Here is a 13,524-nt window from a genome sequence, read left to right as displayed (position 1 = left end):
GAGATATACTACCTAAAATTTCCCTCATTGAGAGTATTTCCTTCACCGCTGTCTTCCAGGAACAGCCCCAAGTGATTCTCTAATGCCACAGCAGTCCACTTTCAGCCGGTGCCAGAAATATTGTATTGTTTGTAAAATGGGTGTTCAACTTTTTCATCCTCAAATGATTATAGGGAGCTCCCCGTGAGTAAGGGTTGATTGAGGGGTGGCAGGAGTTGGTATACTGGGCATATGAGCCACTTGCCCATTTAACTTCTCTCTTCATGACATCCTTCATTCCCACTTGCATAGATACCACTTAGACCGGATGTTGGAGTGCTTCAGGGCATACCAGTTTCCTGGCTAGGTGGATCAGTTTAGGAGGGGCAGCTCAGGCTGCAGAATCAGTCTCTGGGAGGACCCAGTAGCAAACCAAAAGTTGTTTTTCAAAAGGCAAGTAGTTACTTGACCTAAATGGCTCGCATAGCTTCTGATCCTAGGGGCCTTCCCCGTGCTGAAGTTTTCTGTTGGAGCTTGTCATGTTGGATCCACTGAGTTACAAGGACTGAATGGTAGAGCTGCTTGTGCTTCATCCTGGGCCAGCGGGCGAAACTTGTGCTGAGCCCCACTCTAGGCTGGTAGCTTTTGAGGCATCTGGCGAATGGTTTGGAGCAACACAATCAGATATGGTACCTCTGGCCTCTAAGATCCTGACCTGCCAAGGGAAGGAATGGTATTTGTTCTCCAGCCTTACTTTAGTACCCCTTTGCTCATATTTTGGTGCAGACTTTTAGTTTTTTTTCTCTTGTTTATTGTTAAAGATACATCTACTTTTTTCTTGGACTAACTACTCAGTACAGCTCCAGTGGTCCTACAGAGTATTCAAGGGACTCTTGTTTTTTTGGAGCTTCCATATCAAGGTGAGGTGAGGGGCCTTGTGTCTGATTATGATTTAGTGCAAACAAAGCCAGAATCCATTCTAGCCCTTTAACTTTTTACAGAAAGAAAATATTCCATTGCTATTGGCCACTTCAAACCCTCAGTCATAGGAGGCTCCATTAGGCCTGTCTTTAAAGAAAACTATACAGGTTAGACATTTGGGGAAATTTTATTTTTCTTTCTAGAATAAAATTATAAAGTTACCTAAATGACTTTTTCTGTGATTACACTAGTACCATTCTTAGAATCACACCATGATGTCTGATTCTAGTTTTTTGATGCTTCTGAAATCACCTTAGTAATAAGTTAGAAATTTTGTGTCTTTCTTTCTAGATGAATTCTTTCCTGTGTTTCTTCTTGTTTGCTGTATTAATTGGTCGAAAGGAGCTTTTTGCTGCATTTGGTTTTTATACCAGCCAACCCACTCTAATTGGATTATTGATCATCTTCCAGTTTATTTTTTCACCTTACAATGAGGTAATGTATAATTGTTAAAATTATCTCACATATGCCCTTGCATTTCAAATCTAGAACCTTTAAGATAGTGAAAAAAGGAATAAACAAAAACTATAGTTTTAACAAGTAGATGAAACAAAGTCTTTTAGTCCCTTGATTGACTGGCCTGTCTAAGAAAGTAGCAGAAAAACCCAAGCCCAAATGAACAAATGCTTGCATACTGTTAGCAGGGGGAAAAAAGTAGAGGACTAGACTTTAGTGGTGGAAACCTTGATCTAACGTGTACCTCAGAGACTTGGTGGATGGAGATTAACTATTAGAATGCTATGTCCTAGGGCGCCTGGGTGGCTCAGTCGGTTAAGCATCTGCCTTCGGCTCAGGTCAGGATCCCAGGGTCCTGGGATCGAGTCCCGCATCGGGCTCCCTGCTCAGCGGGAAGCCTGCTTCTCCCTCTCCCACTCCCCCTGCTTGTGTTCCCTCTCTCGCTGTCTCTCTCTCTGTCAGATAAATAAATAAATAAAATCTTTAAAAAAAAAAAAAAAAGAATGCTATGTCCTAGATCACATATTCACCAGTGCTTGGCTGAAAATCTTCTGTGTGTGAGGGAATGAAACAATGATAGTTGAGTATATGTAGGGCTAGATGTGGGAGGCTGTATGACACTGTTCCTCTGATCTGTTCTCTGACTACCTGCTTCAGAATAGCCTTGTCGGGGGGGAGGGGGCTGGTGGCTCAGTTGGTTAAGCGTCTGCCTTTGGCTCAGGTCATGATCCCAGGGTCCTTCCTGGGATTGAACCCCGTGTTGGGCTCCCTGCTCCACTGTGGGGAGCCTACTTCTCCCTCTGCTTGCTGCTCCCCCTGCTTGTGCTCTCTCTCTCTGTCAAATAAATAAAATCTTTGAAAAAAAGAAAAAGAATAACCTTAGGGGTCACACCATAGGCCCTTTAAATCAAAATTGGGTGTATTATGGTAAGTGAATTTCAAGAACCACTGCTCAGATTGCTCAGTAGGGGGACTCCATGCAGGTGGTAAGGCATGGATTAATGAGACTGTATATTAACAAATCTGATGATGGCAACATGTCATGATATTTGATAAATTAAGTCAAATTAAGCTAAGAAATAATATTGGGGATTTTGAGTTGTCTCCATTCAGAAAGATTCATTCTTTGAGACAGGTTGTAAAGATTTTAAGGTAAACCAAATGAATCCTCTTTCTCCATTACAAAGGGGGAAGGGATTCAGAAAGAAAAATAGAGAGGAATAGATGATATCTGCATAGCGTTGTCCATATAAACTAACAAAGTTTTCCAGAGCACTGAGATTTACTACCTTTAGAATCTTTTTTTTTTTTAACTGGGGAAAAAATATTTGTAAAATATTTATAAAAATTTAATGTTTATGGGGCGCCTGGGTGGCTCAGTCGTTAAGCGTCTGCCTTCAGCTCAGGTCATGATCCCGGGGTTCTGGGATCGAGCCCCGCATCGGGCTCCCTGCTCGGCGGGAAGCCTGCTTCTCCCTCTCCCGCTCCCCCTGCTTGTGTTCCCTCTCTCGCTGTATCTCTCACTGTCAAATAAATAAAATCTTTAAAAAAAAATTTAATGTTTATTTAATATTTATAAAAAATTTTATAAAATTTTATATATAAAATTTTTATAAAATATTTATAAAAATGCCTTATGCAGTTTGTTACTGCTTAAAGAAGTTAGAGACACTTTTTTTTCAATTTTATTTTATTATGTTATGTTGGTCACCATACATTACATCATTAATTTTTGATGTAGTGTTCCATGATTCATTGTTTGTGTATAACACCCAGTGCTCCATTCAATATGTGCCCTCCATCATTGAGCTAACCCATCCCCCATCCCCCTCCCCTCTAAAACCTTCAGTTTGTTTCTCAGAGTCCATAGTCTCTCATGGTTCATCTCCCCCTCCAATTTTCCCCCCTTCATTTTTCCCTTCCTACTATGTTCTTTTTTTTTTTTTTTTTTAACATATAATGTATTATTTGTTTCAGAGGTACAGGTCTGTGATTCATCAGTCTTATATAATTCACAGCGCTCACCATAGCACATACCCTCCCCAATGTCTATCACCCAGCCATGCATTCCTCCCACCCCCACCACTCCAGCAACCCTCAGTTTGTTTCCTGAGATTAAGAATTCCTCATATCAGTGAGATAATATGATACTTGTCTTTCTCTGATTGACTTATTTTGCTTAGCATAATACCCTCTAGTTCCATCCACGTCATTGCAAATGGCAAGATTTTGGGTTTTTTTGTTTTTGTTTTTGTTTTTGATGGCTGCATAATATTCCATTGTATATATACACCACATCTTTTTTTTTTTAAGATTTTATTTATTTATTTGAGAGAGAGAGAATGAGAGAGAGAGCACATGAGAGAGGGGAGGGTCAGATGGCAAAGCAGACTCCCTGCCGAGCAGGGAGCCTGATGTGGGACACGATCCAGGGACCCCAGGCTCATGACCTGAGCCGAAGGTAGTCGCTTAACCAACTGAGCCACCCAAGCGCCCTACACCGCATCTTCTTTATCCATTCATCTGTTGATGGACATCTTGGCTCTTTCCATAGTTTGGCTATTGTGGATGTTGCTGCTATAAACATTGGGGTGCATATACCCCTTCAGATCACTACATTTGTATCTTTGGGGTAAATACCCAGTAGTGCAATTGCTGGGTCGTACGGTAGCTCTATTTTCAACTTTTTGAGGAACCTCCATACTGTGTTCCAGAGTGGTTGCACCAGCTTGCATTCCCACCCACAGTGTAGGAGGGTTCCCCTTTTTCCACATCCTCGCCAACATCTGTCATTTCCTGACTTGTTAATTTTAGCCATTCTGACTGGTTTGAGGTGGTATCTCATTGAGGTTTTGATTTGGATTTCCCTGATGCCAAGTGATGTTGAGCACCTTTTCATGTGTCTGTTGTCCATTTGGATGTCTTCTTTGGAAAAATGTCTGTTCATGTCTTCTGCCCATTTCTTGATTGGATTATTTGTTCTTTGGGTGTTGAGTTTGATAAGTTCTTTATAGATTTTGGATACTAGCCCTTTATCTGATATGTCATTTGCAAATATCTTCTCCCATTCTGTCAGTTGTCTTTTCCTTTTGTTGACTGTTCCCTTTGCTGTGCAAAGCTTTTTATCTTGTTGAAGTCCCAATAGTTCATTTTTGCCCTTGCTTCCCTTGCCTTTGGCGATGTTTCTAGGAAGAAGTTGCTGCGGCTGAGGTCGAAGAGGTAGCTGCCTCTGTTCTCCTCTAGGATTTTGATGGATTCCTGTCGCACTTTAGGTCTTTCATCCATTTTGAGTCTATTTTTGTGTGTGGCATAAGGAAATGGTCTAGTTTCATTCTTGTGCATGTGGCTTCCAATTTTCCCAACACCATTTGTTGAAGAGACTATCTTTTTTCCATTGGACATTCTTTCCTGCTTTGTCGAAGGTTATTTGGCCATAGAGTTGAGGGTCCATTTCTGGGCTCTCTATTCTGTTCCATTGATCTATGTGTCTGTTTTTGTGCCAATACCATACTGTAGAGACACTTTTTTTTAAGATTTTATTTTTAAGTGACCTCTGCACCCAATGTGGGGCTTGAACTCACAACCCCGAGATCAAGAGTCACGTGCTCCACCGACTAAACCAGCCAGGCACCCCTAGAAAACACTTTTTAATGACATTGCCGTTTCTGTCTTCTGTCACAGTTCAGGCATGCCTTAAGGACAGTGAGCTATGTCTACTTTGCTTTTTAAGCAGTTATGCTCTTTATTTAACTAATTTTTTGTCTCTTCCTCACTGTCAGGCTGATAATCCTTACTACTGTCAACGTGACTTTGCCTTACATTGTTATCCCTTTCTAGTTTTCATCCTTAGCCTACCGTAGGTGGGGAAATCAGATCATCAAACTCATTAAGTAGCAGTTACTAGATTCTGACTGATTTGAAAGGTCCTATTCGAAGTATAGGCATGCCCAGTGTTAGTGGTTATCCTTTGTGTTAGCTAATTTGGCTACGCAGCGGGTTTGTGTTTTTCTTGTTTGCTTCCTTATATTGAGTGGTTGAGTTCGCTTCAAAAACCACCTAAATAAATGTGGGTATTAGAGTAATTTGAAATATGATTAATCTGCAGAGATACTAGCAATTGTTTAAAAAATCTTAGCTCAGAAGATTTGTTTCAAAAAGACTAGATATATTGGGCGCCTGGGTGGCTCAGTTGGTTAAGCGACTGCCTTCGGCTCAGGTCATGATCCTGGAGTCCCTGGATCGAGTCCCGCATCGGGCTCCCTGCTCGGCAGGGAGCCTGCTTCTGCCTCTGACCCTCCCCCCTCTCATGTGCTCTCTCTCTCTCATTCTCTCTGTCTCAAATAAATAAATAAAATCTTTAAAAAACAAACAGACTAGATATTTATTTATTTATTTATTATTTTTAAAGATTTTATTTATTTATTTGACAGAGAGAGATACAGCGAGAGAGGAAACTCAAGCAGGGGGAATGGGAGAGGGAGAAGCAGGCTTCCCGCGGAGCAGGGAGCCTGATGCGGGGCTCGATCCCAGGACCCTGGGATCATGACCTGAGCTGAAGACAGACGCTTAATGGCTGAGCCACCCAGGCGCCCCAAAAGGACTAGATATTTAAACAAACAAACAAAAAACTTATGCTAATGTCAGTGTTTCAGAAGGCATGATAGGAGGGGCGCCTGGGTGGCTCAGTTGGTTAAGCGACTGCCTTCGGCTCAGGTCATGATCCCAGGGTCCTGGGATTGAGTCCTGCATTGGGCTTCCCACTGAGCAAAGAACCCGCTTCTCCCTCTGCCTGCCACCCCCCCCGTTTTTGGCCCCCCCCCCCCCGCCACAAGAAGATAAATAAAACTTAAAAAAAGAAAAAGGAACCCTATATGACATTGTTTCTTTAAAAGACAAAAAAGGCATGATAGGAAAGAGCTGTTTTCCTGGGAAAGTTGGGGAAAATGACCTATTGAGAAGAGTTTGGAAACCTACAGCAGAGCAGGAAAGTGCAGGTATGGTATCTGCTTATGTTTTTACTTATTTAATAAGAGATTCAAAGAATGCTTAAAATCAGGTAGGTTGATAGGGACCAACCACATAATGATTCTATCCTAAAAAACTATTCAAGATGGAGAAAGAAATTTCAGGCAGAATTCAGATAGCTTTGAATATGTTTAAGAAGGTATTAGGAACTCCCAGACTTTATTTTGAAACTATTTGCTAGTAGAAGTGAGAGGTACAAATGACTTTTTTTAAACTTATTTTTTTTAATGCTGAAGTATTTTAAGGTAAGACTAGAATTCATGTCGTTCATCCTGAAGTACTCCAGTGTGCAAAGAAATTGTTTTTCCCTCAGAAATTTATAATGAAATTTGACTCCTTTGTAATGGTCATTTTCAGTGACTGGAAATTTATTCTTGCAATGCTGCCATAGCTCAGAACATTGTAGAAAATTCAATTTTGAGGTTGTCATTAGAGGCTGAAGCCTCTTATGTGGAATTAGCAAGAATATGTTTTTATAGAGAAAGAAAGAGTCTGAATGAAAATCACCACGACTTAACTCTGACCCTGAGGAAGGTGATGTGTGTGGTCTGTGGAGCCACTGAGACTCTCAGTGCCACCACCTGCTAGCTGTGTGACTTCCACCAAGTTACTTCACCCCTCTGAACGTCACCTTCCTCATCCGAGAAACAGCAGTAAGAGTAAATACCGTGTGGGATGGTTGGGGAATACGTACAGTGCCTACCTCAGTGGCTGACACATGGCAGATTCTTAAAAATTCATGTTTTTTTGGTCAGAATAGCATTCATTGGGATATATATCTGTTTCTGGTCTGTTTGCTTGGGAGGAAAAAAAAGCTCAATTTATAATTCCCCACCTCAGGTTCCCTAAATACGAGTGATCTTTCTTTGGGCCTGCTGCCTCTCCTATCTTGAGCTGACCTCCCCTGCAGGCCTTGCTCATGTAGCCGTCGGGGGCAGCAAAGGAGGGGGCAGTGGTTAAAACCCTTCTGTTTACTTTTTCAGGTTCTCTCGTTCTGCCTAACTGTCCTAAGCCGCAGATTTGAGTTTCAAGCTGATGCATTTGCCAAGAAACTTGGGAAAGCTAAAGACTTATATTCTGCTTTAATCAAACTAAACAAAGATAACTTGGGATTCCCTGTTTCGGACTGGCTGTTTTCAATGTGGCATTATTCTCACCCTCCGCTACTGGAGAGGCTTCAAGCTTTGGAAAACTCAAAACAAGACTGAGGTGCCCAGGGTCTGTGACTGAAGACATTTCTGATTATTTCTGTCCTGGCAGCATGTTCCAGCTCTTGATGTTTTTAAACTTTTTTTTTTTTTAAAGAAAAGTTATTAAGTACAGAAAAACCCAGATTTAAATACATTTAATATCTCATGTCAAAAATGACTTTAATGATCCATTTCTTAAAGAAAACACTGGATGAAATTTTGAGGCTTAATGTTCTTAAAGGCATAATTTTATCTTTAGCATCTAATTTACCATCGACTTTTAAATTTCTTTGAGAAAATACAAAACTTGTTTTATTTACACACTAATATGGAATCTGCATATAATGTGTTCAGGGGCGTACGTTTAAAAGAGGAACACCACCTCAGAGTCCTCTCTGAGGCAGAGACAGTGTCCCAAATCATTGTGCTCATATGTAAGTTGAGATTTGTTTTTGCTTTCATGCTATTGTGATCTAACGTGGCCAATCAGTGTTTTAAATAAGGAAGAGAATAATCGGTAAGGCTGATGTTAATTAAATGAAAGCAGTGAGAAATATGTTCTACTGTTCTGCCAGATTTCTCAGTTCCCTCTCTTGCTTTACACTGATCAGGAGCTTCTAATAGTGCTTTGAAATTAGAAATTATGTTTAGAATGTTTTAAATCACTGGGTTTTGTTTTTGTTTTTAGGAAAATATCAGTCTTTATCTTTCTTTCTACATGGTGGGTATAGTCCCATTAGGGGTAAACTAGTATTTTTCAGAACATTCAACTTTTTCCTCATTTATACTCTTTTTATTAAAAAATAGTGCATCCTTTCACTTAGCAGAAATTGCCCTATCGAACAGGTTTTGCTATTTTTAAAGTGGCAGAATGTGGAAAGAAGAAAAAAGGAAATGTTAAGAGACATAAGGGTGAAATACTGATGTTTCTTTTAAGGTATTTCAGGAAAAAATATAGTTTTATATCTCTTTCAAGGACAGAAAAGTTTTAGTTTTTATTTTTGTAATTTTTATCGGGAAGTCATAAGTACTATTTAATCGATTAGGCCTGATTCCATTTTTGAAAATCAGTTCTTGATGAGCAGCTAATTTTTATTTTCAAAACAAATGTCATGAAAGATTTCCAGTTTTCAAAGCTGTGTGTTGGACTGCTTCGAATCCCTGTCCATTTTCTGAATGAGAACTGACTTTGTGCCAGAGCTCCCCCGCTCTGGTAATGTTTCCCTTCTGGGCGTTTATTCCAAAGTGGAATCAGCAGTGCACCTTTGGTATCTGGCCAGAAAGTCTTTTACTCAGCTCATATTTGGGTAATGTCTTTACATGGAAATATAATAAAAATGAAGGTCTAGTTAGTGCTGCATTATTTATTTTCCTAAGGCTAAAGAGGAGCAGTTTTTTGCTTTTATCCGGCATCCTTTGTCCGTGAATTCACGCTCTGATAACTGCCTTTCCTTCCTTCTGTGCCTTTAAATACAAATTTCAGTTCTGCACAAGTGAAACATTAAAAATTGCCAATGCAGATTGATGGACTTTGTCTTTGATTTGATAAAATTGTGTGTCATTTGTTACCTAGATGTGTATTTATTAACCCCAGAAGAACTGAGGGCTAGTCATGAAGAGTAGGAAGAAGCAGCTCCACTGCTGAGAGATGTCAGCGCCACCCTGTGCCTGACCTGCACAGTCCTCCTCGGTGCCTTCCTCCTGCCCCGCTCCAGGGCGCCTGGTTCTTGATGTTTCCTCAGAAGCTGCATCTGGAAGCACTCTTCCATTTCCGTCAGCTCAGATGGGCCTGGGCCTGTCTGGTCTGCTCCAGCTGCCTCTTTGGGCTCCTTTACCTGTGGCAGCAATAACTAGCTTTTTAATATGTGATTGTTTTGACCTAGTCCCCTTCAGTTTATGGATCGCGAGGCATAGGGATGGCGGACAGTACCAGTGGGTTCCTGAGGTATTGACCCATCGGGGCAGGAGGAGAGAGGCCAGCACGGGAGGTGGCGCTCTGTACCCTAATACTCGGTGGATATGCAGGGGGCAGGACGAAACAGATCCAGGCCTCGGGTAAAATGGCATGACCTCAGCAGTGTTGATCTCTGAATCGAAGGTAGAGTATACACTGCCTTTGTCTAACTTGGCCCTTTGTGGAAGTCTGAGAGCTACTAGTAAATTTTACCGCTGTTTAGGATAGGAGCAGAGTTCCTAGGATTAATTCAGTAATTTTAGTTCCAGTGATGGTGCCAGCTTGCCCTTGGCCCTGACAGTCTCACTGTCATCCTTAATCCTTTGTGTGGTATTCCCCTCCCTGAGGAAGCCTTCTTCTGCTTGGTCTTCATCAATCCTTTGGATTCTTCTGCACATATATGCATTATGTTGCTTTGACTGTTTTGAGTGTTTTATCATCAATAGCAGGAAGCTAACTAAGTACTGAGAGCCTTAAGTTCTGTCCTAGGTGCTATACAAAGAAAATTACAGGGAACTTAGATCCAAAAACTCATGTTTCAAGACTACCATGATGTGAGCAAGTAACTTGTATATGAGGCTATACATAGAGTTTGGTGGGAAGGCAGAAATAACTCATAGTGGAATGGTATAGTCCTGTTCAGACAACATGGATAGGGAAACCTCTGGGTCTTCTCATCCAGGATGGGTTCCAGGGAGGAGGATTTCCCAACAATTTGACCAGAGACAGATAGGATGATACCCCCATGTTTTCTAAAAATCGGTGAAACCAGAATTGCCCACACCCGGTGAGCAGGACGAAGCCAGCATCTGAGAGACGAGCCTGTACCTTCAGGTCAGAGCTCCTCTCCTGGCTCTCTGGAGGATGGTTGACAAACAGGGAAGATGTAACTTCAGGTTAAGACCCGGGGTTCTACAATCCAATATCCCACATACCACTTCCTAGTAAAATCTTGGGTAAGAAATGTGAGTCTTCATTTCTTCATCTGTTACTTAGTCAGCAAATACCAACCAAGTCCCTACTATGTACCAAGCTGTGCTCTCGATGCTGGGGGATACGTTAGTAAATAGATGATAGAGAAATCGCTACTTCATGGAGTTTACATTCTAGAGTGGGGGAGACAGACAATAAAATATATATATATATATATAATAGATATTAAACAGTGATACATATTTTGGAGAAAAAGGAGAGCCTGAGGTGTGCATATGTGTGGGGAGTGGGAGTTGCAATTTATTATATTTTTTAAAAATTTTACTTATTTAAAAAAAATTTTTTAAAGATTTATTTATTTATTTTGGAGAGAGCACGCGTGTGCACACAAGCGGGGGAGGGACAGAGGAAGAGAGACTCGTTTCAAGCAGACTCCACGCTCAGCGCGCAGCCCCATGTGGAGCTTGATCTAGCAACCCTGAGATCATGACCTGAGCTGAAACCAAGAATTGGATGCTTAACCAACTGAGCCACCCTGGCGCACCGGGAGTTGCAATTTAAAATAGGGTGGAGGTGCCTGGGTGGCTCAGTCGTTAAGCGTCTGCCTTCAGCTTAGGTCATGATCCCAGAATCCTGGGATCAAGCCCTGCATCAGGCTCCCTGCTCCGTGGGAGGCCTGCTTTTCCCTCTCCCACTGCCCTTGCTTGTGTTCCCTCTCCTGCTGTGTCTCTCTCTGTCAAATAAATAAAATCTTAAAAAAAATAAAATAGGGTGATCATAAAGAGTTGCTAGAGGTGATGTCCGAACAAAGACCTTACAGAATTGAGTAGGTGATTTGCAGGAAGCAGGTGTTTTGGGGAAGAACATTCCAGGAGGAAGGAATAGCAAGTATAAAGGCCTTGATATGGGCGTGAGTCTGGTGTGTTTGAGAAACCCCAGAAGGCCAGAGTAGCTGGTATGGGATGTACCAGAAGGAAATAGGGAGAGATACAGTCAGAGAGGTAAGGACAAGGCAGATTTTACAGGGTCTTGTGGACCATTGTAAGAACTCCAGCTTTTCCTAGAGTACAGGGGAAGCCATCAGAGGGTTTGGGGCCAGAGAGCAGATCATCTCTGTTTTAACAGGATCACTCTGCTTGCTCTGTTGAACAAGGGTGCCATCAGTGGACTAGTTGAGAGGCTCTCGTAATACTTCTGCCAAGAATTAAAAATGGTGCCTGGGTCGTAGTCAGGGAGGTGGTGAGTAGTGGTTGGATTTTGGATGTATCTTCAAGGCTGAACCAACAGGATTTGCTGATGGAGCAGATATGGGGTGTGAGAAAAAAAAGTAGAGGATGATTCCAGTGTATTTAGCCTCAGTAACTGAAAGCATGGAATTGCCAGTAACAGCATGGGAAGGAGGAAGGAGAAGGGCATTCTGGAGGGGCAGGTTGGGACTTGCACTGTGGACAGCTTAAATTTGAGGTGCCTACCAAACTTCTCAGGGGAGATGTTGAGGAGGCAGTTGGAAAAATGGATGGATTTAAGGGGAGAAGTCTGGGTTAGGGATGTAGAGATGGAATTTAAAGCCATGAAGCTGAAGGAGATTACGAGAGGAGTGAGAGAACAAGTGGTCCAAGGACAAGCCCTGTGGCCCCCTGACCTTCATGTACGGGGAGATGAGAAGTCAGCAAAGGAGTCTGAGAAAGGCAGTATGGAAAGCTAGAAGCCAAATCAGACAACACTTTGGCCCATAGAAGGGAGCAAAACTATGGGATGGAAGCAGTAGGTAGAAGTGGGGTTGAGAGAGTGACTTTATTTTGAACATGAATGGGGCTACTACCTGTGTCATAGGGTTGCTGTAAGGTTAGAATGAGATCATGTTTGCAGGGTGCTTAGCACAGATATCTGATCATAAAAGCTCAGTAAGTGGTTAATAGTAATAATAGTTACTATTAATAATTTACTATGACTGCTATGGTGTAAATAAGCACAAGAAACAAAAGTGCCTAACCCAGCTGTTAGTTGGGGAGGAGAGGATCCCCAGAGGACATGATCAGGTTTTGAAAGAGGAGTAGGAATCTGCTAAAGAGGGGCGGGAGTGGTATTCCAGGGAACAGGTACAAAAACATGAGAACATGGGGCATTTTAGGAATTGCAAGAAGTTAGGAGAAATGAGCCTGAAGAGGGAGATGGGCCAGGCCCGAGGGGCTTTTGTGCCATAATAAAGCATATGGATATTATCCCGAATAATATTCATTTAGCTAATAGGTATTAAGTTCCTGCTAAATACCGTATATTGTCGAAAGCTCAGAGGATCCAGCAGTGAACCAGACAAAATTCCCTGCCTTCATAGAGCTTACGTTCTAGCTGGGGAGACAACAGTATTTGTGGAATGAATGGATATTTGCTGAACAAATGCGTGAAAAGGAGAGATCACCTGGTTGGAGACGAATTAGTGATGGGGGTGAAAGCCAAAGGAGTTAAAGATGATCCAGGTTTCAGTCCTGGGCACCTGGGAGATGGTAGAACTAGTTACTGAGATAGGGTACGCTGAAGAAGCAGTTTGGGAGGAGGGGAAAGTCTGCCGTTTGGGACAGATTGAGTTTGAGATCTTTATCAGATAGGGTAAGAACACAGGTCTCCTCATCCACCTAGAGCCAGACCCACTAGACTTTGGTTGATTGTGACCTCACGGTCATGACATGACAGACAGAGGCCCAGTAACCAGAACAACTGGCTGTGGGTCCTGTCACCAATCGCAGCCTTGCTCTGTGGATAAGAAACAAGCTCTCCATTTACCCTGGGGCTATTTTTGCCCTTATACAGATCCTTTAGGGCAGCCTCTGGACTGCTGCTCCGCTCTTCTCGGGCCGTGCTTACCTGGCAGAGGACCTCGTCAGCTTTTAAGTCCGCCCGGCCACCATATCAATGCCCACTTCAGAAATTGCCAAAATACCCAGCAGCCAACTCGAGACCCTGTGTGTCAGTAAAACACCAAAGCTCTGGCTGAAAGCCCTTGTCACT

The 13,524-nt window shown here is 42.2% G+C and overlaps 1 protein-coding gene across 2 annotated transcripts in view; it reads left to right on the top strand.

Annotated features, from left to right (window-relative positions):
- The window catches only part of ZMPSTE24 (zinc metallopeptidase STE24), a 45,326-nt gene extending 36,127 nt beyond the window's left edge, over nt 1–9,199 (top strand). For both annotated transcript variants that reach the window (XM_035018915.1, XM_035018914.1), the window contains 2 exons: nt 1,252–1,395; nt 7,425–9,199. In XM_035018915.1, coding sequence (XP_034874806.1) covers nt 1,252–1,395; nt 7,425–7,649 — 369 coding nt within the window. In that variant the 3' untranslated portion in view covers nt 7,650–9,199. The remainder of the gene's footprint in view (nt 1–1,251; nt 1,396–7,424) is intronic.
- Nucleotides 9,200–13,524: the final 4,325 nt, after the last annotated feature.

Source organism: Mirounga leonina, unplaced genomic scaffold (genome assembly GCF_011800145.1).
Source record: "Mirounga leonina isolate KUSES-001 unplaced genomic scaffold, KU_Mleo_1.0 Mir_173, whole genome shotgun sequence".
NCBI lineage: Eukaryota > Metazoa > Chordata > Mammalia > Carnivora > Phocidae > Mirounga > Mirounga leonina.
This window is presented reverse-complemented; position numbering and strand designations above follow the sequence as displayed.